The sequence below is a fragment of the Giraffa tippelskirchi genome, chromosome X (genome assembly GCF_054371585.1).
Source record: "Giraffa tippelskirchi isolate mGirTip1 chromosome X, T2T-mGirTip1v1.2.pri, whole genome shotgun sequence".
Classification (NCBI taxonomy): Eukaryota; Metazoa; Chordata; class Mammalia; order Artiodactyla; family Giraffidae; genus Giraffa; species Giraffa tippelskirchi.
Genome location: NC_137289.1, coordinates 38,654,178 through 38,679,099, shown reverse-complemented (window position 1 = coordinate 38,679,099; position 24,922 = coordinate 38,654,178). Strand labels below are relative to the sequence as shown.

Here is a 24,922-nt window from a genome sequence, read left to right as displayed (position 1 = left end):
GGTTCTCAAGGCAAGAATACTGAGGTAGTTTGCCATTCCCTTCTCCAGTGGACCACATTTTGGCTGAACTCTCCACCATGACATGTCTGTCTTGGGTGGCCCTACAAGGCATGTCTCATAGTTTCACTGAGATGGACAAGGCTGTGGTCCATGTGATCAGGTTGGTTAGTTTTCTGTGATTGTGGTTTCAGTCTGTCTGCCCTCTGATGGAGAAGTATAAGAGGCTTGTGGAAGCTTCCTGATGGGAGAGACTGACTGAGGGGGAAACTGGGTCTTGTTCTGATGGGCGGAGGCATGCTCAGTAAATCTTTAATCCACCTTTCTGTTGATGGGTGGAGCTGTGCTCCCTCCTTCTTATTTACCTGGGGCCAAACTATGGTGGAGTTAATGAAGATAATGCCGACCTCCTTCAAAAGGCCCCATGCATGTACTGCTACACTCAGTGCCCCCAACCCTGCAGCAGGCCACCACCAACCCACATCTCCACTGGAGACTCCTGCACACTCCCAGGCAAGTCTGCGTCAGTCTCTTGTGGGGTCACTGCTCCTTTCTCCTGGGTCCTGGTGCGCGCAAGGTTCTGTTTGTGCCCTTCAAGAGTCTATTTCCCAGTCCTGTGTAAGTTCTGGCGTCTCTATGGTCGGGTTAATGGCGACCTCCTCCAAGAGGTCTTATGCCATACCCAGGTCTGCTGCACCCAGGGCCCCTGCCCCTGCAGCAGTCCACTGCTGACCCGTACCTACACAGGAGACACTCAAACACAGTTCTGTCTCAGTCTCTGTGGGGTCTCTGGGTCCTGGTGTGCACAAGGTTTGTTTGAGCCCTCTGAGCATCTCTGGCGGGAAAGAGGTTTGATTCTAAATGCGAATTTTCCCCTCCTACCATCTTACTGGGGCTTCTCTGACCTTGGACATGGTGTATCTCCTCAGGGCCGCTCCACGCCACACAACCGTGGAAACCAGTATTAGCCAACACACTCCAGTATTCTTGCCTGGAGAACCCAGCTCCCTGACAGAGAAGCCTGGCAGGCCACAATCTCCAGGGTTGCAAAGAGTAGGACACTACTGAAGCGACCCCGCATGCAGAGGCACAAGACTTTTTTCTGCATGCACTTCTGTGTCTGAAGGTATATTCCTGATGTATCTGTGGAGAGAGATGTACTCCACGTCCACCTATTCCTCTGCCATCTTGTTCTCCTGTATGAATTTTTAAAACAATTTGAAAAACCAGGGAATTAGAAAATTGAAATGTGTGTGAAATTTTTGTTTTGCCATTTCTGTACTATATATCAGTCCCCATTTATATATTTAAATGCATGATTAACTAGCATATATGGAAAATATGTAAATAAATTGAGATATGTGGGAAAAGTGTAATAGAGGTAGTGAATGGGTATATCAGTTTCTTCACTTTATCTATTGCATATCACACATAAACTGCTTCTGAAGAATTCCATAGTACACTTTGGGAGAATGAGAATAAACTAGGAAATGAAATTGCTAGGAAAATTATTTAGAACTTACCGAACTCTATCATGACCGACCTAGAGAAAACACTACAGCTGGGATCAAGAGGTTGGAATTTTGTAGATCCTCCTAGCTTTTCTCTCATTGTTTTGCTGAGATTCACATCCTTCACAGATTTCTACATCCAATAACAGTGGTACTGATAAATTCTTTTTAACTTAAAATTTTTTTTGTGGACGTATTCATGAGTTGCAATATTATATTTGTTCAGAATTACAACATAGTGATTCAGTTGTTTTATATATTATAGTCTGTTTACATTTATTATTAGATAATTGGGATATTCCTCTGTACTGTATAGCATATCCTTGTTGCTTACTTTTCAAAATGAATAGTTGAAAAGGTAATGAAATACTAAGTTCTAATGAAAACCATTGTAAATTACAAAGGACTGAGATCACAGAGTGCTTTCTCTCCAAGGATATAGTAAGCTTGAAATCAATCTTTTAAAAAAGAAATGGGAAAATAGAATTATGGACATGGGGAAAGGGGAGGAGAGGGTGAGATGTGTGCAAAAAGTAACATGGAAACTTACATTACCATGTCTAAAATAGATAGCCAAGGGGAATTTGCTGTATGGCTCAGGAAACTCAACCAGGGGCTCTGTATCAACCTAGAGGGGTGGGATGGGGTGGGAGTTCCAAAAGGGAGGGGATATATGTATCCCCTAGGCTGATTTATGTTGATGTTTGACAGAAAACAGCAAAATTCTGTAAAGCAATAAACTTTCAATAAAAAGTTAATTAATTAAAAACATAAAAAATATCTGAAAACAAATATAAAAAGAATAGGAAAATCACCAACTACTTTGAAATTCAGCAATATACTTATAGAAATAAAAATGTCAATGCACCAAGAAGAAAACACAATGGACGTTAAATTCAGTAAATATTATCATAAGCAGTAGCAGTCAAATACTTGAGGTAGAAGAAGGAGTCATCTTATTTCTCTTAATTGCTGAACATCGTCCTCCTTCTTATTTTGATGCAAGGAGCTAGAGACACGTCCCACAACAAGAAATGGATGCAGGCATATGTGCTAAATCTCTTCAGTTGTGTCCGACTCTTTGTGACCCTATGAACTGTGGCCCACCAGGCTCCTCTGTCCCTGGGAATTATCCAGGAAAGAGTACTGGAGTGGGTTTCCATGCCCTCCTCCAGGGAACCTTCTCCACCTAGGGATAGAACCTGGGTCTCCTGTGTCTCCTGCATTGCAGACAGGTTCTTTACTACCGGCGCCACTTGGGAAGACCCAAGAAATGGATGCGTGTATGCTAAGCCGCTTCAGTCGTGTCCGACTCTTTGAGACCCTATGGATTGTGGCCCGCTAGGCTCCTCTGTCCATGGGATTTTCCAGCAAGAATACTGGAGTGGGTTGCCATGCCTTTTTCCAGGGCATCTTCCCAATCCAGGGATTGAATCCGTGGCTCTTAACGTTTCCCACATAAGAAGGCAGTTTCTTTACCACTAGCGCCACCTGGGAAGCCCCAAGAAATGGATACCTGTACTTACATCGCCATGGTTAAAAGCAGGTGCTTGAATGGAAAAACATCAGGGAAACTATCACCCCACCTTCCCGCTCCATCTCTAGGTTGAGTGCCACAGGAAGGTTGTTATTTGTTCAGCCCTCCTCACTCCACCATACGTTTAGCCAATTGCTTTGGCTCATGGGCTACCAGTCCCTCATTGGCTGCTACTGTGGAGACTGTCGCTGCATTCACTGTCACTGGACTATCCCATCATCCCTGCAAGTTTGCAATTCAGTCCGGATTTTTTTTTTTTAAAGCCAAATGTTCTAGTTTGCAAACAAAAAAATAGGATAAGAGAAATCTGGATAAGGTAATTTCAGAAGATATGGTGCTTGATTCCAGAAATTTAGAATTTTCTCATTTTACACTGTGTTTGAGTCCTATTTTACACATGGAAGTGAATTGGGATTGAAGAGATAGAATGGGTAAGTGTGATTTTTATATCTGCTACTGCTGGTGCAGTGGTAAAGAATCCGCCTGCCAATGCAGGAGACGAAAGAGACACGCTTTCTATCCCATGGTCAGAAAGATCCCCTGGAGTAGGAAATGGCAACCCAGTTCAGTATTCTTGCTTGGAAAATTGCACGGAGAGAGGAGCCTGGCGGGCTCCTGTCCATGGGGTCAGAAAGTCAGACATGACTGAGTGACTGAGCGCACACACACACACACACACACACACACACACACACACTGCTCTTTGTGTCCATGCATGCTACCTCGCGACAGTGGTGCCCGACTCTTTGCAGACCCTATGGACTATAGCCCACCAGGCTCCTCTGTCCATGGGATTCTCTAGGAAAGAATACTGGAGAGGGTTGCCATGCCCTCCTCCCGGGGATCTTTATGACCCAGGGTTTGAACCTGCGTCCCCTGCGACTCCTGCATTGCAGGCAGATTCTTTACTGCTGAGCCACCCGGGAAGACCACACTGTTCTTTATCAGCTGCTATACCCCATATAAAAATCTCTGGATGATACCTAAATATAGGTGGGAGGATGAAAATGAAAAAGGCCAATGAAACTTTTAGGGAAAGCATTTTGACCATAAAGATCCCTAAAATCGCTGAGAAACCACGAATAGATATAACCATTTAGGAAAGTGACGAGTTGCAATACGTTAAGAAAAAAGTACATGATTTTCCATCGAACGAATGACACAACCGACACATATTGAAGCAAAGTTAATGAAGTTTTTAATGTTTTCGTTGGGGTAGAAATGTTTTAAAGATGGAAGTAGGGCATACGGGGAGAACCCAGAGTGGATGTGCCTCTTCATCGCTACAGGTCTTTTCTCTCCAAGTGAGAGACAAAAAGTCTCGTTTGCGATGTTCAGGCGATCCTGAGGCAGTTTATCTGTAGGTGATGTATCTGATAAGCGACTTGGTGGCCTCGGACATGGCATACTTGCCGATCTCCCCAGGCAACAGAAGACGCACAGCTGTCTGGATGTCATGATTTGTGATGGTGCGGTGCTTGTTGGAGCGGGCCAGGCGCCCGGCCTCTTCGGCAATCCGCTCAAACATATCCTTCACGAACGAATCCATGACGTTCACGGCCTCATGGGAGAGACTCAGGCCTGGATGGACTTGCCTCAGCACCCTGCGGAAATAGATGGCAAAGCTCGAGAAGTTGTCTGGACGGCAGCGGCGGCGACAGCGGCCCTTAGCTGTCTTCCGCTTTGCCTTCTTTGGCTCGGCATCACAGGACTCTGGTTTGCAGGGCTCTGTTTCCGAGATCTCTGTTTCCGAGGTGCCAGTTTCTTTGGAGCTCAGGTCTTCCAGAGAGTTGTCAGAGGATGGTTCAGCCATGTCGGAGCCACCACCCTCCATAGCTCAGAGGGAAGAACAGTGCGGGCGTTGAAGGCCGTTGGCCGAGTTTAGAAGCCCTCTTTCCCTGACGTCACAGACACTGTCCATATCTGATTGGATAAAATGCAATGCAGGGAGGCCTGTTACTATGGCAGCCCGTGTCACTTCTCACTGAATGACCCACCTCCCAACTCCTGCCACGCCCCTCCCCCACGCTTAACCCCCAGTCAGCCAAACTCAGTGGTATCTTCAAACTTTCCGTGAGCTCCACCAGAAAAATCTTTGAACTCTGCCTCATGTAGGAAACAGGCATCCATTCACCTCAGCTGATTTATGTCTACTATTGATGCATGAGAAGTTTGAAAGATGTCACCAAAGTCACCTAAGCTGAAAAATGAAATAATCAGTTAGAGCTTCCTGAGAGAGTCTGACTGACCTCGATAATTCAAGCTCTTTCAGGCATCAGAGAGACTCAGGTCACTTGGTGGACATTTTACTCCAACACAGAATCTTCTCCTGATTGACCTACAGTGACATGAGCAGAATGTCCTGGCTTCCTCAGCAGAGTGCTCCTGAAAATCCTAAGAATTAATTGACCAGCTGTTATCTCCAAAACTTATCAAAACCAATGATCAGTTTGAAGAGACTGCAAAATCCCATTCTCCAAATACAGAACACAAACAGAAGTAGGAATACTTGCACAGACACACACAAAATATTTAACATTTTGCAAATTTTAAATTCTTTTAAACATTATTTAGGTCCCCCAAATATCACACATACTGGAATTGATTAATGATTTTTAGTGGTTATTTCTCAAAAAATGATCACTCTTATTGCTGAAAAGCCACCAGGGTGAGAGAAAATGAATAAAAAGAGAGAGAAATAAAACACCTAGGAATAAACGTACCTATGGTGGTGAAAGACTTGTACGTAGAAAAACTAAGACCCTGATCAAAGAAAGTGAAGATAATACAAACAGAGGGAAAGGTTTACCTTGTTTATGGATTGGAAGAATTGATATTGTTAAAATAAACATTCTATCCAAGGCATTCCACATACTCAATGCAATTGCTATGAAAATACCACGGCATTTTCCACAAAACTAGAACAGACCGTTTTAAATTTTGTATGGAAAGATGAAAGACCCTGAATCGCCAAAACAGTCTTAAGGAAGAAGACCAGAACTGGAGGAATCAGGTTCCCTGACTTTGAACTATATCAGAAAACTGCATTAATCCAGTCAGTGTAGTATTGGCACAAAAACAGACACGTGGAACAGGAGAGAGAGCCCAGAAATAAACCTATGTGCCATGGTCAATAATAAAAAAGACAAGAATATACAGTGGAGAGAAGACAGTCTCTTCAATAGGTGCTGCAGGGATAATTGGATAGCTACATGCAATAAAGTAAAATTAGAACATTCTCTAAGAGCATATACAAAAATAAACTCAAAATGGACTAAAGACCTAAATCTAATACATATATTGTGTACGAAGTCATTTTAAGAAATAGAATCCATTAGATATTTTAATGACCTGTGTTTCTTTCACATTTGCAAATTCAGAAATTAAATGAATACATCAGTTAAAAAAAACACATTAAAAATACAAAACAATTGGGTTTTGAAGAGATAACTGGAAACTCAAAGGTCTCTGATACACAGATAATCTAGGATGGAGAAGGGAAAAGCAGTTTGATGTTGAAGATTCCAAGGGGGAGTAACACTAGTTAAGTATTCACTTCAGTTGATGATTGAGGAAATAAGAGAGCCTAGTGAGGAATCACCTTGCAATGTTGTGGTTCTCTGTAAAGGCAAAATAAGGGAAATGGCTTCATAGCTGAATTAACAATTGCAAGTCTCAACTTGTGGATGATGGTATTGATGAGATAGACATACCCCATTCTGAAACCTTTTCACCATTACCATTGTTTAAGGGTTCACTTACAAAGAGGACCCCAACACAGCATAGAAGTTAAGTGCAACAAAAAATTCAGGAAAAAACCTCATTTCACACTGCCTAGAATCAGAAGTTTTTACCCTAACTCGTTCAGATGATCTAATGTCATTCTTTTCCAGCCCTTATTCTGTTGTTTTTGAAGTGGAATACCTTCATGATTTTCAGCTTAACATCATAGGGATGCTGAGGGCATTCAATCAGAGAAGCTAAAAAGTTCATGTTGACTCCATGTCAGCCAAGGAGGGAGTCAAACTGGTAGCCACAGTCACTGAGCCACTCTACAGCGAAGTTATCCTGACTAAACCAATAATGGTCTTCCTGGGGTGTTCGGGTCTGATGACAGTAGTGTAACAAGTATGATTATTTATCTACTTTATTGTTCATTTTATAAAACTAGTTAAGATCATTTAAATATTATATGAGTATTAGAAAATGGCCAAATAGTAAAGAATCCACTTGCAATGCAGGAGACTCAGGTTCAATCCCTGAGTCCAGAAGATCCCCTGGAGTAGGAAATGCAATCCCACTTCGGTGTTCTTGACAAGAATATTCCATGGAGAGAAGAGCGAAGCAGGCTACAGTCCATGGAGTCACAAAGAGTCAGACACACTAATACTAATACTAATACTTTCAACACTTTTCAAGTATTCTAGAGCTCCTGTACAAAATGCTAGTGATTGGGTCACTTAAACAACATTCATGTATTGTCTCATACTTGTGGAGGCTCTAAGTCCAAATCAAGGTTTCATCTGAGTTCGATTTTATGCAAGGTGTGAATGCATAAGGGGCCTCCATTCCTGGCCACTTTCCTTGGCTTGTACATAGCCGAAATCTCCCTATACCTCCCCACATTTTCTTCCCTATATGTATGTATGTATGTCTGATTTTCCCTTATTATATGGATATAACTCATTTGGATTAAGACCTACTCTAATGAATGTATTTTAACTTGATCACTTGGTAAATACTCTATCTCCAAATATGATCACATATGAGTGTTTATGGCACAGATACATTAATTTTAGAGGCACAAAAATCAACCCTTAGGAGATATGCATTTTGAACTAATTGTGGGCATATCTCCTGCCTCTTCCATCTTATAAGAGAACACTGGTGACCACTTATGAGAAACAAGGTGGCCCCACCACAGTCATTTTCACAGTTCTGTGAATGTTCAGTAATTTCGTTTTAGTATTTTATTTCTTTTTCTCTCTGTGAGCGAGAAGATAGTGTATCATTTTCAGTTGTTACAAAGTATTCTTTACACCTACAGTTGTAATTATTTCCTATTGTGTAGGATATAAGAATCTGTAAGTACACCACTCTCAGCCAAACATTGAGATGAAATCCTGATAATCCACGAAATCAAACTTTTCCTGAGCCTTTCAGGAAAGGGACAGGGCTCTACAGGACAGAACAAAAACAGAACACTTTCTTGAAACTGGCAGAACCTCATGAGATAAAAAAAAAGAATTGAGGTCCTGGGGCAAGATACTAGAGAGAGCCTCCCTGAGTAGTACAGGTATGAAGTGGACAGTGCCTTTTCAAGAATGGGCAATGAAGGTCTGTATCTTTTGGTCCAATATAGAAGAATTCTGATGGGCTATTATGCCTCCAGGGCTCTCCTTGGTCACTGCAGTAAATATTTAGGAAATGTGAGTCCAATTATCAAGAACATTATTTGGTATTTTGTGGAGAATTAGAGAAATCTTATGAGAGAACATTTACAACAACTACAACAGGAGGGGGGAAGGGGGGGAAAAGAAAAAAAATCCAAAAGAATGTACAGAACAAGTCAAAACATAAAAATAATCAATGTTTTTCTTGAGTCACTGCTGTCAGAATCCTTTCCCTCGCTGGGAGTCACAGTTCACCTCACCTCCCTAGAAACCCCTCTAACACTGTGCTGCTGTCTGGACCTGCTGTGGGGGCAGCTCAGATTCTAATCTGGTCCTAATCTTCTGTGTTCTTGTCTCCAACGTCCACAGCTATCAGAACTAGTGCGTTTTCTTTTGTGGGAGCTCTCAATGACCTTTTATATATTCCATAGGCACAGAATCTGCGTAGTGGATCATGTGGATTGAATCTTCAGCTTGTGCAGCTGGTGGGAAGGTCTGGGGTCTTCTTCCTTAGCCACACTGCCCCTGGGTTTCTATTGTGGTTTCATTTCCACCTCTGCATGTGGGTCGTCCACTGGGGTTTGCACCTGAGGCTGCCCTGGAGGAGTTGGGTTTCCCCTGTGGGGGCCAGGTGTGGGGGTGGTGCACTTGCTTGGGTTGCAGGGGTTCTGGCAGCACCAGGTACTCAGGGGAGTTGGCGGCTATGTTAACAGGAAATAAAGTGCTCTAGAAGGGTATCAGTTCAGTGGCTGAGTCATGTCTGACTCTGCGATCCCATGGACTGCAGCACGCCAGGCCTCCCTGTCCATCACCCACTCCCAGAGTTTACACAAACTCATGTCCATTGAGTCGGTGATGCCATCCAACCATCTCATCCTCTGTCAGCCCCTTCTCCTCCCACCTTCAATCTTTCCCAGCATCAGGGTCTTTTCAAATGAGTCAGTTCTTTGCATCAGGTGGCCAAAGTATTGGAGTTTCAGCTTCAACACGTGTCATTTCACTGAATATTCAGGACTGATTTCCTTTAGGATGGACTGGTTGGATCTCCTCGCTGTCGAAGGGACTCTCAAGACTCTTCTCCAACACCACAGTTCAAAAGCATCAATTCTTCAGTGCGCAGCCTTCTTTATAGTCCAACTCTCAGATCCATACATGACTACTGGAAAAATCATACCTTTGACTAGACAGAACTTTGTTAGCAAAGTAATGTCTCTGCTTTTTAGTATGCTGTCCAGGTTGGTAATAGCTTTTCTTCCAAACAACAAGCATCTTTAAATTTCATGGCGGAAGTCACCATCTACAGTGATTTTGGAGCTCCCTCCACCACCATCAGAAAACTCTCTCACTGTTCCCACTATTTCCCCATCTATTTGCCATGAAGTGATGGGGCAGCATGCCATGATCTTTGTTTTCTGAATGTTGAGTTTTAAACCAACTTTTTCACTCTCCTCTATCACTTTCATCAAGAGTCTCTTTTAGTTCCTCTTGGCTTTCTGCCATAAGGGTGGTATAATCTGCATATCTGAGGTTGTTGACATTTCTCCCTGCAATCGTGACTCTAGCTTCTGTGTCATCCAGTCCTGCATTTCCCATGATGTAATGTGCATATACGTTATATAAGAAAGATGACAATATTCAAGCTTGACGTACTCCTTTCCCAATTTGAGCCAGTCCGTTGTTCCATGTTTGGTTCTAACTATTGTTTCTTAACCTGCACATGGATGTCTCAGGAGGTAGGTAAGGTGGTCTGGTATTTCCAGCTCTTTAAGAATTTGCCACAGTTAGTTGTGACCCACACAGTCAAAGGCTTTAGCACAGTCAACAGCTGGCTAGGATACATATTTAAAATATCTCTTTTCTACTTTCCAGTCTTTTAGTAGTTTGCTTATCATGTATATCACATTATGGTTTAATACTTATTCAATAATAGAAATGTTTTCCATCCATTATGTCTTTGTGGAGAAGATTTCTAGATTGATAAGAAATTTTGAATTTTGTTTTCATCTGTATTATTCCCAAACAACCCATTTGTTCTTAAGCAGCTGCTTTCTGAGTTTGGGCGACTTGGATAGTAGGGTGAGCTTTGGGAGACAGATGAATATATAGCAGTACCAAGTTGAGAGAAGAAAATCAATATTATGAAGAAATTGTATTCTCTCAAAATTTGTAGGTTGAAGACATAACTCTCTGTACATTATATTTAGTCAAAGTGGGAGTGGATTTTCTTTTCTTCTGACCCTATTTGGAAATAGGGCCTCTACATAGGTAGTTGGGTTAATACGACTGATTCTTTATAAGGAAAGGAGATCGGTCATGAAGAACACAGAGACATTACTGTGGGAAGACAAAGCCAGAAAATTCTGGACTGACACAGTCCAGAAGAGAACAAATATAATGACCCTTTGATTATAGATTTGATCCCCAGAAGCTTGAGAAAACTTATTTTTTAAGCTACCTGGAATGGTTCTCATTGTTCTGGCAACCCTAGAAAACCAATACACCCACTTCCTCTTGAAAAGAGGCCAAATACAGGACCAACTGAGAATATTTGTATGTAAGAGTACCAGGTACAGGATATTGTGGAGAAGATGTGCACTGCGAGTGAAGTCACATAAAAGTCTTTTGTGCCACTTTCAGCGGGAAACTATTCATCTTCCAGACGATCCAGTCGACAGGATTCAAATCACTAATAATAGTCAACTCAGCCACAAGGCAGGGCAGGGTCCCTCTGTGGAACTTAATAAAGAAGTTCCCAGGCAAGCCTGTCTGCAGCCTCTAATTTTCATTACTCAAATGTTTTCATTCCATCAACAGACAGTTCAAATACGGACCATGGGCAGGCACTCGTGGAGATGATGAAGACTGCAAGAACCGAGCATCCTTCCAGGGCAATGAACACAGAATGCTGCAGGTTGGTGAGAAGATGGAGGAAAAATGGACCAGAGAATGAAGGGGAGAGTTCAGAGCAAAGATCTAGTTTTTTAGGGTGGTGGGAGCTGCTCCAGACCTGCCTGCAAGCCTTGGGGACATATTTCAAAATGTAATAAACAATGTGGTCTCTGGCCTCAATGAGTTTTGACAATCTTAATGCCTCAGCATACTAGACTAGACCAACTGCAGTGCAAAGGCTTAGAAATTCAGGAGATATTATTTGAGGAAAGGGGGACAGTGACTTAAAGGAGACTTGCTCGGTCACACTTTTTCAAACAATGTGAATACTTAATAGAGCTGGAGCCAGGATTCACCTATATATAGACTGTTCTCTTAAGCATATTTCAATTTCAAGATCATAATGAGATAACCATGTTTATGTGGGATTTCATTTTCTTTCTCATTGAATACTTCTCTACTTATACAACCTGAAGATAGCACTAACTTGGAAGTTACATTTTTGTATTAGGACTTTTCTCTCACTTCTCCAACTGTACCAGTTGTGCTAGAAGCCTTCCTACCACTAAAGATGGCCCAGTTCATAGTAATTCCTCCTGCCATACAAGAGTCTCTCAAAAAGACGAAAAGGCAGATAGAATGCAAAAGTACAGACAAGCCAAGTTTCTGAGGACTGTTTGAAATAAAGGCCATGGGAAAGTAGGCCACGAGTTGGCTGATTGACATAGTAGTGTTGTTATAGAATCCATGACATCAGAAAGAGACAAGCGGCACTCAAAGATGCAGAACAGCCGGGTTTATTCAGCACTGGTGTGGGCTCAGTGGAGTCACCGCCAAAGACTGAGTGCCCCAGCTTTGTTCTGGGTATCTTTTATACAGCTTGAACAGCTCAGATCCCTCCCTACCCCAGGTAGCCCTAGTTCCCGAGGAGAGGAGTTGACCAGTAAGCAAGAGATCAGATGTGGAAGTGGTGATTGATGAGCAGCAGCTGCTAACACAAGATGAAGGAAGGGAAAGCAAAAGGTTGTTACTTTAATTGGGGGCTTTGATCTGGTCTCTATCTCATTCCCCCCTCTTAATGTTTAGGGGGCATCTGCAGCTCTCAGAGAACATCATCGTCCACACCTGGCTGGTAACCCCTTAAAAGCAACAACTAGGTAGTTGTTCTCCATTTGACAACTCTTTCTATGAATGAACCCTGTTACATCTTTGATTAGGACAGGTATGAAGCAGGGAATAAGCAGACATCGGTGAGTATGACTATGACAATCCCAAACATTGTTTTAACCAGAAACATTGTCTGAATCAGAACATGGGCAATCTTCCCGATATTTTTAGCTATGTCTGTCACAACTCTTCCATTGTCACCTATTGGGATGCAACAGTCAGTTTGGTAGAATTTCCCACAAGCTCCTCCTTCCTCCACTATTCGATTTGGATAGATGGCAGTCCTCATCTGGGATTGTTGCTGTGCCAACAGTTCCAACGCAGTTGCGATTTCATTAGTTATACTTTCAAGTATCGCCCGCAGTCGGATTATTCGGTTGAGCATGTAAATGGGGGTCCTGTACCCCCAACTGCCGTCTTGTGGCTACGTGGCCGGACCATAATACGGGATTATCTGTTGGGGGGCACTCATCTTTGCCCCAACTTTGTTTTCCCCCTAGCTCGAGGAATCATTTTTCTCTATGTCTCAGGTTGTCGCGAATTGGGAACACCAGCGTGTCCCCTGGTGAGTCGGGTAAGAGGAAGAAACCTGACTGAATTATTCCCATGGTGCAGATTCCTCAGCATCTGGATGGGAATCATGAGTAGGCCCTTCTCCCGCAAATCCAAAAAGTCCCTCTCAGGGCTGCCATAAGTCTGGGTTTGTGGAGTTAAAATGCTTCCAATATGGGTAATGCCTGGGATTGCAAGAAAAGGATTAGTATCAGGTTGATTTCCCGTACAGTTTTGCTCTGGAATCCCAGAAGTGGAGTTGAAGGGAGTGCAAGTGTGATTTCCATTCCCTCCTTATTGGGGAGCCTGATCCCAGTTTGGGGCCCCTGGCCACCACGGAAGTTTCTTACAGGTACCATTATAGACCAGAGCTCTTCTGCATTTTGTTTCTCCGACCCAGGTATATTTTATCCCTTCTCGGCTTAGGCATTCTTTGCCTACTGTTTCCTTGGACAGGGTCCAACTCTGAATAGGACCCCCTGCCTGCCTGCTAGTTGTTCGATTCCATTTTAGTAGCAGAAAGGCATCTAGTGCAGTACACTTCCAGGGCCATGTTTTACACATCAGTGCTCCTCCACAAACGCAGCAGCTAGTGACATTTAATTCCAGGGCCACCTCCTCAGCTAGATGGATAAAAGGATTATTTCCAATAGTGGGAATTTCTAACTCATCTTTGAGGGAAGCTCGAAGCTGGTTATACAGTCCAGAGGACCCCGTCTTTGGAACCGATACCAATGGGTCTGACTTGGTTACTTGGGCCTTTAACCATTTGACCACCTCTTGGGCTCTTTCTTTCCTAGCCTGGTCTCCCCCCACCCCCATCTATCATCCCAAAATGAGTCTCTCGAGTCCAGCAGGCCATCTGTCTTGGGGTGCCATTGCACGTTAGGCCTTTCACACTGTGGGCTCCAATTTTCCCTCCCAGTAATGCTTCCCTTCCCTAGTCCATGCGAAAGCTGAACTGTAACATGCGACAGGATTGTATGTATAGTCAGTGAATCCTTAGGCCCATTTACCCTCATGGTAGAAAGACTCCATACATTCAGAACAATCATCCTGGCTCTCAGATGAGGAGGGGACTTTACAACATAACAGAACTATAAGGCTGAAATATGCTCTTTTCATATTTAAGTTGATCACAGTCGGAGGAGATTCCAAAAAACAAGAACTATGAAGAAGTAGGCAAAGCAGAGAGAGAGTTTTTGGATACAAGTCCACTCTGGGGGAGAGAGGAAAGCCCTATTCCAAATAAGATGAATAGGGGGAGTCCCAGGCCAATTAATAACCAATACATCTGCCTTTTGTAGGTCCTATTGGTTCCTCCAGCTTCAGCCGTGTGTTTCTGGACCAGCTCCCAGTGTGGCCCCCAGCGGGGCTTTGGGGTGCTTGTTTCCTTCTTCGCAAGGGCAGGCACAGGGGTTCCTCCAGAATAAGGGTCATTTCCCACTTCTCTTGGCTATCAGTCGGACTTGCAGGTTTGACTCTGGAGTAATGAGTCCAAGCATCTGTTCCTGCCACCTTGAGATCAGTGGGGGTAGTTAAGATTACAAAATAGGGCCCTTTCCACATGGATTTTAAAGGCTGTTTGTTGCAATCCTTACCCATACTCGGTCCCCTGGTTAGGGAGGATGTAGTGTTCTGCCTAAGGAAATGGGTATTCTATCAATTATCCACGTATGTATTTGAGAGATTGTGTGTCCTAACCCTTGCAGCTGCCTATATAAGTCCAAGTTCCCCAGTTCTCTGGTGTCTCCCCTTAAGTTGACTAGCGAGGGTGGTCGTCCATACAGGATTTCAAATGGCGAAAACCGTATCCCTGCCCCGGGTGAACCCCTCACCTTTAAGAGCGCCGCAGGCAACATGCCTACCCAAGATAAGCTGGTCTCCTGGCATAGTTTTGCTAGGGTTTGTTTGAGGGTTCGATTCACGCGTTCCACTTTCCCTGAGCTCTGGGGATGGCAGGCAGTATGCAATTTCCACTGGGTTTTCAAGGCCTTTGCCACCTGTTGTTCTGCATCAGTTACAAATGCCGGTCCATTGTCCAACCCTATGGTCAGAGGCATTCGATATCTGGGGCCAATGTCTTTCAGGAGTGCTTTGGTTACTTGTCCTGCTTTTACAGTTTGGGCAGGAAAGGCTTCCACCCAGTCTGAAAAGGTGCAGATCAAATCTACAAGGTATCTAAATCCTTGATCTGGAGTGATTTCAGTGAAACCTGCTTCCATATCCTCAAAGGGGGATAGTCCACAATGTTGTGTTCCTGCCGACCTACTAGGCCCCTGGCGAGCATTATTTTGTAAACAGGTTACACATCGCTGGGAGACAGAAGAACAGAGTGTGAGGAGGTGAGCAACGAGATAGTATGGGCCTAGCAACATCTCTAAGATAATCTTGCCCATATGGGTCAGTTCATGTTGCCTGGTACACCAGCTTGTAGGCAAGGGGTTCCAGAACATAGACTCGTGGTCTTGTGTGAGCCACCATCCCATCTTGGCCTTGGTTCCCCCTTCCGTTTTTATCCATTTTTCCTCCTCGGGAGAGTACCTGGGGCCAGCTGGTATCTCCAGGGCTAGCAGGGCTGTCGATTTGTCTGGCAGCTGCCCCCGGGCAGCCTCCTTGGTGGCTGCATCAGCGTGACAGTTCCCTTTGGCCTCCGGGTCACCTCCCTTCTGGTGGCCTTTGCAGTGGACAACTGCCACTTCCTTTGGTTCCCATACTACTTCCAGAAGTTTCAGGATTTCGACTTGCATTTTGATCCATTTCCCTTCTGCTGTAAGGAGTCCTGTTTGCTTGTATAAGGCTCGGTGGACATGTAGAGTAGCAGAAGCATACTGCAAGTCTGTATAAGTATTGACTCGCTGCTCTCAGCTGAGTTCCAGTGCCCTGATTAATGCCCATAACTCCACTTTCTGTGCTGACCATCCTTGAGGAAGCACCTCTCCTTCCTCCACTTCAGAGTCTGACACCACAGCATACCCAGCCATCTTCTTTCTGTTTTCCATTAAGCTGCTACCATCAGTATATACGACCAGGTCTGGGTTGTGGAGTGGCTTGTCTGTCAGCTCTGGTCTATTAGAAAACACTCGATCTAGTAATTCCAAGCAATCGTGTTCCAAGGGCCCTGCTTCTTTTGGTAGGAAGATAGCTGGTTTTAGAGTTCGTACAACTTCCACCTTTACCCGTGGATGTTCACATAGGAACCCTTGATACTGAGTCATCCGTGCATGTGTGAGCCAATGGTGGCCTCTGCTATCCATCAGGGTTACAACTGAGTGTGTGACCTTAACATTTAGGTTTTTCCGCAACGTTAATTTGTCAGCCTCCCTGACTATCAAGGTAGTGGCTGCTACTGCTCGGAGGTAGGGTAGCCATCTATTTAGACAAGTAGGCCACCGGCCTTTGCCAAGGCCTGAAGTTTGGGTCAAGACTCCAAAGGCCATTTTGTACTTTTGGTGAACACAGATTGAACTCTCTGGTTACGTTGGGAAGCTCTAGGGCTGAGACATCGAAGACATTGGCCTTAATTGTTTGAAATGCCGCCTCTTGGCTTCCATTTAAGGGGAGCCTTTTCTTCTTTCAGTGCCTCATATAGGGGTCTGGCCAGGTCTGAACATCCAGGCATCCATATCCGGCAGAATCCTCCTGCTTCCGGGAGCTCATGGGCCCTCTGGCGAGTGGTAGGGGTAGCGTTAGCACAAACTGCTCCTTTCCTTTCAGTTCCCAGCATTCGCTGGCCCCAGATGATGTTAAAACCTAGATGTCTGACGTGTCTTTTCCAGATGTGTGCATTTTTCTTTGATACCCCATACCCAGCTTCCATTAACAAGAAGACGAGGGCCTTTGTTCTTTCTAGGCATCGAGCCTGTGTTGTGCTCAATGACCTGTTTCAGCAGGACACAGTGTAACTCCTGTCGAGGAAATTTCACGAAGTCAGTGGACAAAGCTCCGCTGAAGAGAGTAGTGGAGCTCTTGAAACCCTGAGGAAGCCTCGTCCATGAGAGCTGTACCTTGTTTCCCATGTGTGGGTTTTCCCATTCAGGGGCAAATAGTGTTTGGCTGACAGGTGCAAGCTGGAGGCAGAAGAAGGCATCTTTTAAGTGCGAGCAAGTAAACCGTTCAGCTGTGGAAGTGTTCAGTCCTAGTAGGGTGTACGGTTTAGGCATTGCCGGGTGCAGAGTAATTGTTGCCTCGTTTCCAGGTCTTAAGTCCTGAACCGGATGTTAGTCACGAGTCCCTGGCTTCTTCATGGGTAGTAGTGGGGTGTTCCAGGGTGATTGGCATTTCATCAGAAGTCCGTGTTGGAGTAGTCTGTCTAAATGAGGCTGGATGCCCTGCCACGCTTACCTGGGAATCGGATACTGTTGTAGTTTTACAGGCTGAGCTCCTCGTTTCATATCAATCAGGATGGGAGCAAGGGGTTTTGCCAGGCCCGGAGCCTTTTCCTCAGCCCAAAGTGGTGGGTACTCAGTCTCTGATTCAAGAGGAATGGTCCCTTCTTCTGGAAGGGAGGGATACAGGCGCCATTCTTCTTCTCACCTTACAGCAAGAGTCATAATCCAGGAGGAGGGTGGGCCTGCTAGCTTTAGGTGAGGTTACCCATCAGCAGACAAGGAAATCTGGGCCCCCAACTTAGCAAGCAGTTCTCTTCCCATGAAGGGAATAGGGCAGTCGGACAGGTACAGGAATTCGTGCTCTACCTCATGGCCCCCCAGTCGGCGTTGTCAAAGACTGCAAAACGGCCTGCATGTCTGGGTGCCTGTGGGTGTGGGTGCCTGTGCCCCCATTGATGGTAGTTTCTTTTTCTGATAAGGGGACTATCTCCTGAGTGACCATGGAATGCTCAGCGCCAGTGTCCACTATAAAGCCCATTGGATGGCCCCTACTTGAATTCTGACCATGGGCTCTCAGGGACCCAGTTGGAGAGAGTCCAGTCCCCTCAAGTTGGATTCTGCTTGAGCTAGCCCGATCAGATTAGTGCTCGGTGGCTCAGGTTGATACCGGTTCGGTGGGCCTGCTGCTTTGCTTTTCTTCTCAGGGCGACTGGGGCGCTCATTTTTCCAGTGTCCCTTTTCCTTGCAGTAGGCACACTGACCGTGGCTGAGGGGAATTGTCCTTTTCGGTTCTGAGCCCCTTTCCTTATGGTGTGGTCCCACCGGGGGTGCACATTTTGACAGGGCAGCTGCCAAGAATGTGACTTTTTGCTTCATCCACTTTTTGCTGTTTAGTTGTGATTGACAAAGACTTTGTTGGCAAAGCAGTTCTGTGGCATTTTTACCTGCAAACCCTTCTAACTTATGTAATTTTTTATTAGATACCCGATTGGGCCTGTCCATCAAAGGGTGAATTTATCATCCGTTGATTTTCGGGGGTTTCAGGATCAAAAGGTGTGAAAACCCAGAAGGCCTCACACAGCCCTTTGCAGCAATCGGCCAGACTTTCATCCGGTTCATGTCGCACCTCAGTGGTCTTAGCCATGTTAGCAGGCTTCGTAGCCCCATCTTTTATCCCCTGTAGGAGAGAGGAACTGTCCATATCTCTCCAACTGGTTTCTTCCCCCCTCAGTATTGGGGTAGCAGCAAGGCTCTTCCTCTGGGAAGTTCTCCCAAGCCCAGTTCTCCCCATCTAATTGGCCCCCTGGGGCATTGGCCTGGAGCCATTTTCTAGCCTTTGTCATGACTCATTGGCCTTCCTCTGTATTGAATAGGGTGAGGAGATACTGCAGGCAGTCTCCCCAGGTGGGGCGGTGCGTCTGGAAGATGGATTCTAAGAGACCAATCACCACTTGGGGCTTTTCAGAGTATGAGGGGGTGTGCTGTTTCCAGTTAAGGAGATCAGTCATGGGAAAAGGCTGGTAGTAAAAAAGGGGTCAACACAGCAGAAACTGTGAGCTTGTTTATGTCTCTTGATGTAACTGTACATTTGTGGAACCAGTGTCCGCAGATGTCACTGACCATGCTTTCCTCATTCCTCTTTTGGACAGGGGCACCACAGAGATACACTGACCAGTCTCCCCCAGCCTGTGGATGCCTCATACCTCCTCTTCTTGTTCCTCCAAGTCTCATGTTCTGTCACCTTAATCTCTGCGTCTGATGTGGGCCAGACACATGCACACACACAGAAAGACACGCAAACACAGGCGACATAAGCACACCCGTTTAAACACAAACGAGGAAGGAACAGTGACACAAACACAAACAGGGAACACAGGTGTTTCAGTAGCTGAGGATGCCATTGTCCCGCAATATGGGAGATGGCGTCAGTAGGCACCGTGTCCTGCCCTTTTGGGATCCCTGTCCATTTCTTCCCCAGATGTTCAGTAGTATCACCAGCCAGCTTTAAGTTGTTTCTGGCTTTGTGGTGGTGGTGCTGAGAGGCCCATCAGTGGATGTGGAAATTGACAGAAGACCCCAAAGTCAGCACAAAAATGCAAAAGGACACAGGAGGGAAACCCATTCCACGTGGTGGTGCTTCCCAGGAGGAAGGTCAGGACTTAGGGGCCCAGGGGAATCTCAAACTCAGTGAGCAGCAGGAGGCCTGGGGGTGGCTCAACCTGGGGAAAGATGATTCTGATAAAGGTGCTTGATTCACCCTGCCTCTATCAGAATCACCTAGCACTCTCTCATCTTGTAATCACAGCTTCTTCAAGTGAGACTTGGACACACGAAGTCCCCAAGGTTCCAGTCCCAGCTACCAGTCACTTGCTACCAGTATGACCTGAATCCAGGCTCCACATCCAGCCTGCATGAGCCTGAGCATCCCCATTTGGGAAAGGAGAGTGTCCCAGCCTCTACATGTATGTCCCTTCAGGGCCCACCTTTGATCCCCTCACAACCTGTGTTTCTGTCAGTAACCTTTCATGGCAGGATCTACCTCCCTGGGAAATACTGCAGGAGGTCGACCCACAGGTCTTCGCTGATTATCTGCTAGCAACACCAGGGGGGCTCACCAGCATGGGGCTCACCAGGACCCGAACCCTTCGTGAACAGTGAAGAACTCAACACAAATTGCCAATTCTGCAGAGACCCAGAGCAACCTCATCTCAGCAATCCTGTTTGATCCTGGACTATTGTGATCCAACAGCCAGTTGAGGAAGTTAAGGCTGCTGGTTCAAGCCTGGGGCTTGGAGCTCCCCGTTTATAAACCCAGAACTAGTGGACTAGAGTGGAATGACATGGCGTATATCCTGGAGGAAGACAGGGGAAGCAGGGAAGGTCGTGCAGGAGGTGCAACCACTCCCTTCCCCACCCACCCTCACCTCCCTGGGAGGCAGGTTGTACCAGTGATGACAAGGTAGTCCTCCTTAATGATCACTGTGTTCCTGAACTAGGGTTTTTTCTGAAAAGAAACTTAGGAGTGTGCAGCGGGACCAGGGATGCCTCAGTTCCTGCACCTGCCAGAACCAGGAGGAGGGGAAATGTGCAAGTTTCTAGGGTCCGCAGCTTGCCTGCGGGGCAGGCATCATCAGCTTCTCTTCTCCACTCCAAGTGCTCACACCGCATAAGATGATCCCCTACTTCCCTGGCCAGCTCCCCTACCCACCTGTCCTCATTCTCCCTCACTGACCTTCAAATCAATCATGTAGCTAAGCAAGACTTCATGTTTTTCACTGATCATGACGGATATTTGGCGGTTGTTCACAATCCGCTGCAGGTCAAGGAGGCAGTCATGCCACATGCCTGGTCAGGTAGAGCCACAAGCAACAGGGCTAGTCTGGGAAGGAACAAGTGAGAGGGTAAGGGGCAGGAAGGCTATGGGCCCGCAAACGGAGGAAATTCGCTGCAAGTGTCAGACGTTTTTTCTCTCTCTCTTAAGCGGCAGAAGGATACAAACTACAAGTGTCAGATTTTTTTCCCCTTCTCTCTACAGAATTAAAAGGAGGTTTCCTTTAAAATTCTGTGTTGCCATGACGACACCTGGTTCCACCTGAACTTAACTTTTCTCAAACCTTGAGGTAACCAATGAGTTTTTCTTATGGAAATGTTTTTCTTAAGCTAAGTTAATGAACTATGTATTTATCCTAGACTCTTGTCTTTCTTCAAGTTGGTTCCGCCTAGGACTCAGAAGGGAGAATGCCTCAACAAACCAGTACGTTTTACTCATACAATTGTTCTCCTAATCTGTGTTAATAAGACTATTTGCTTTGAAACCTGCCTTTCTTCAAGATTCATGTCAATCCTTTTATGGCCCAGGATGACTCACCTTGTGCCAATGTTATCTCAAGATACATGTTGTGGGTAAGGGGCCGGGTGCCACTCTCTGAGTGTTGAGACATTTCCTTTCTCTAATCAGCAACCTGCTCTTCGGTATATACCTTCCTGCTAAAGACTAGCAGGGAGGCACTCTTTCTGCCCCCTTCTGATATCTATGTCAGAATCTTTATCTCTTTTATACTTTAATAAAACTTGATTACACAGAAGCTCTAAGTGATGAAACCTTGTCACTGGCCCCGGATTGAATTTCTCTCCTCCTCAGGCCAAGAATCCCAGCGTCTTTCATGGCTCAGCAACCACCTTTCACAGGGACACTGGAACTGGCATCTGGAAGCACTCTGGGCACTCAACGCTTGCCTGTCCGCCCCACCAATGTCCCCAGGCAGTGCCGTTACATCAGACATGTTCACGGCTCTCAGTCCCCTGTGGTCTTCGGCGTATGAAGTTGTCTGCGTTCGCCAAGGGAGGGTCTGTTTCTGACCACTTCTGATCTCTGACTGGCTGGTGTCTGCTGAGTAGTGGCATGTCACTGCTTAAAACGTCAGGAACGGCATTCCCATTGCAACACCTTGTTTGCGGGTGAGTGTGTGGGTATCTGTGTTTAACAAGAAAGCCCTGGGTCTCCCACCTTCTCCCTGTCTTCACAAGAGTGTGTCTGGAGTCGTCTGGCACTCACAGCGTACCAGACAGCAGCCCCTTCCAGCTCCACCTTGGGTGTGGACAACCTCCTGCTTCTGCACTGCACGAGTGGGATCAACTACAGGGGCTCTGATTGACCGGGATGGGTTGAGGGGCTCGCGCTGTCTCTGTTATTGCCTGGGATTATCCACAAATACAATAATAACTTTCTGGGAATGCTACTCTGGCCTAATGTTTCTGGTCACTCCTGATATAGAATCCCCACCCCCGGGTACTGCTCCTCTTTAGATGCAGGCCAAAAGGAGTCACCCAAAGTCATGGCTCAGACACCTACAGGTGTCTTGGCCATGCCCGAATTCTGCTCCAGCCATATTCTTGGACCTCCACACCCCAGCACCCATTTCCCGCGGCCACCCTTCACCTTGCCTGTGCCCTTGTTCCCACCTCTATTCCTGCTGCTGGTCCTTCTCCTCCTCCTGAGCAGCTGACTCTGAGGAGCAGCAGTCAGGATAGGGCTTGGGCCCAGAAGCCTGCGATGCCCTGGATGATGGCATATCTCTGAACCAAGTGACACTTCCTCCTCTGACGGTTGTTCCACCTGATAAGAATGTAGGCCCTGTGGTCTTTCACATTCCCAGAGCTAAACTCACTGTCTGAAGGGCTGCCAGTGACTCCAGCCACTCCAGCCTGGGCCAGTAGATCCCTCGGGGCTCCCGGCCTTGCACATTCCTGCCTCTGCTCTTCCGGCTTCTCCTCTGGCTCCTGTGAGGACAACTGCTCCAGCTCCATATCCGCCACCACCTCCACCTCCTCCGTGGTGTCTTCTTCCACCAGCATCCTGACCTCTTGCACAATCCCCAGCATCTCTCACTCTTCCAGGCCCTCACCTTCCTTTCTTCACCCCCACACTGAAGAGAGCCGCCTCCTTGCTTGGTACGCCACCTGGTGCCTGCAAGGTCCCCTATGCCCCCACCACAAGAGCACGTCCCAGGGCCTCCATCCCCTGAAACCTTGGCCTCCCAGCTAAGAAGATCCAGAGTCCCAGGGTGCTCCCTCCATCCTCTGGCAGCGTCTCACTCTGGACGTGGCCCTGGCTGTGGCTCGAGCTGGTGCAGCTGTGAAGGGGTTGGAGATGACAGCACAGCAGACGGCCCGCACAGCCGATGCAAATGCTGCCGTCACCCAGTGGCCATAGCTGCCTCCTTCTGGGGGTGCCCTGAGACTGAACAATGTGGTGGGGGACCACCTGGAGCAAGGTGCGCAGGCCGGCCGGATTGCCCAGGCTAATGGCCCCTAGGCTGCTGGAGCTGTGAACCACTCCCAGGCTGCTTGGCCCAGTCTCAGCCATTGGCAGAGGGAGTAGTGGGCGTCACGCTCCCCGGACAGGCCCCTAGCCCAAAGGGAGTCGCCTCGGGCCCACCTCACCCACTTTTCCTGGCTTCCGGGGCTCCAGCGAGCCATGTGATGCCTCTACTTCTCTGAGTGCCCGCCTCCAGGCATACTACCTGTCTTCCATCTGGCAAAACCCAGTTGCGAGCTGCCATTTCCAGGGCCTCCAGAAATTCAAACCATGAATTCCCACTTCCATATCCGAAAAAGACACTCCTGTGTCCCACAGGACCTTTAACCTCAGGGTGCTCTCCCAAGGTGTCCCATGAAACGCAGGGGGTCAATGTGGCTGGATAGTTTCCTCCAAAGAGCAAAGAACCCGATGTGGTCTGGATGATAGGAGAGTGGGTACAAACTCAGTTTGATACAGTTGAGCTCCATTGCTAAGGGACCCCAGAGCCACAGGGTACAGAGCTCTTTGTGTCTCTGTCTCTGCTTCTGGCACGCACTGTTTCTCTGTCCATCTTTCTCCGTGTGTAGTAGGGGCTTGTGTCTGTGTGTCTCTGTCTCTCTGACTGGTGCTGTTGCCCTCTGCCACTCTCCGGACACCGGCACTCATAAAAGACACTTAACCTAGGCATAAAGCCTAAGCTCTCCTCCTGTGTGAGTTGCACCCACGGGAGATCTGACTTTGTCAGTTCACATAGCTGGGGAATGCTTTCTCAAACTTAGAGGCAAACACAGGCGATCTCTGCTGAACCACACAAGGAGACAGGCGTCCCTCCCTCCCTCGCATGGTGGACATGAACACTGCACAGGACTACGGTGGCTTGGCCACACTTTGGACAGGGGGAGAAACGGGGCATGCTCTAGCTGGCATGAGGGAGCTCCATGAAATGTGCTTAAATGCCAGTCAGTGAGACACTAAGGACATCTCTCCATTAAGGGCCATTACTCACCGGTGCCAGAGGCATTGAAGTCTGCCCATTTAGCGTATACAGGCCCTTTCAAAATGGTGCTGTTCTCGTTCAGCCTCCGGGTTGAGAACACACCGCAGCCTACCCTGTCTCCCCAGCCCTGTGGGGTCGGGAGCAGCAAAGGAGCAACTGAAGCCATCCTTTGCATAGTCCTGATATCCAAGCGTTCTGGGAAGAGAATAAAGAGTGATGTTTTCAACTGGCAAAGTCTGCAGGTAGCAGCTGCTTATGCTGGAGTCCCGTCAGTCAACCAAAGCTTACATACAAAGCAAGGTGTGCTCATGCCTCTGGTCATTTTTGGGAAAGAATGCTGCTACACTTGAGAAGGACAGAAAGATCCAAGGGGCTGTAGCCCCGCCCCCTCTTCTGTGCCTGGAAATCCACCCCATTCTGTTTCTTGGCTCCTTTCCATCGTCACTGACTTCCCACTGGTGCTTTCTGCCTGCCTATCCTTTCGGCAAGGGATCCAGGGTGCAGCAGCACACTCGGAAAAAGGAAGGAATTCACGTCAGGACATTTTTAAACGAGCAATGTGGTGTCTTCCTCATGAGTGCTATTCACTAATGCCTGGAGCCTAAATACAGCAGGCTCTGAACAGGTACCTGTCTCTCACTGTCCCAGGGTCCCTGCATGCAAACAGCCTGCCGTCCTTGCTTCATCCCTGTTCCCTCCCTCACAGGCAGACACTGGCAGAGGGGCACTCACACACACTGCCCACCTG

The 24,922-nt window shown here is 46.7% G+C and overlaps 1 protein-coding gene and 1 long non-coding RNA gene across 3 annotated transcripts in view; one reads left to right on the top strand and one right to left on the bottom strand.

Moving 5' to 3' along the window:
- LOC145536444 (uncharacterized) overlaps positions 1-22,116 on the top strand; it is a 33,967-nt gene extending 11,851 nt beyond the window's left edge. The window contains exons 2-7 of one of the 2 annotated variants that reach the window (XR_014075853.1): positions 11,253-11,349; positions 12,414-12,577; positions 19,683-19,839; positions 20,913-20,997; positions 21,087-21,131; positions 21,519-22,116. This is a non-coding gene — a long non-coding RNA (uncharacterized LOC145536444). The remainder of the gene's footprint in view (positions 1-11,252; positions 11,350-12,413; positions 12,578-19,682; positions 19,840-20,912; positions 20,998-21,086; positions 21,132-21,518) is intronic. The other variant, XR_014075854.1, reaches the window with a different exon arrangement.
- Positions 4,041-6,331, bottom strand: LOC145535461 (histone H2B-like). The gene has a single exon (XM_081563898.1). It carries the CDS (start codon positions 4,877-4,879, stop codon positions 4,400-4,402), a length of 480 nt encoding a protein of 159 aa, XP_081420024.1. The 5' UTR covers positions 4,880-6,331; the 3' UTR covers positions 4,041-4,399.
- Positions 22,117-24,922: the final 2,806 nt, after the last annotated feature.

Coding starts and splice junctions, on each gene's coding strand:
- LOC145535461 (XM_081563898.1), bottom strand. CDS start 4,879: ATGGAGGGTGGTGGCTCCGACATGGCTGAACCATCCTCTGACAACTCT.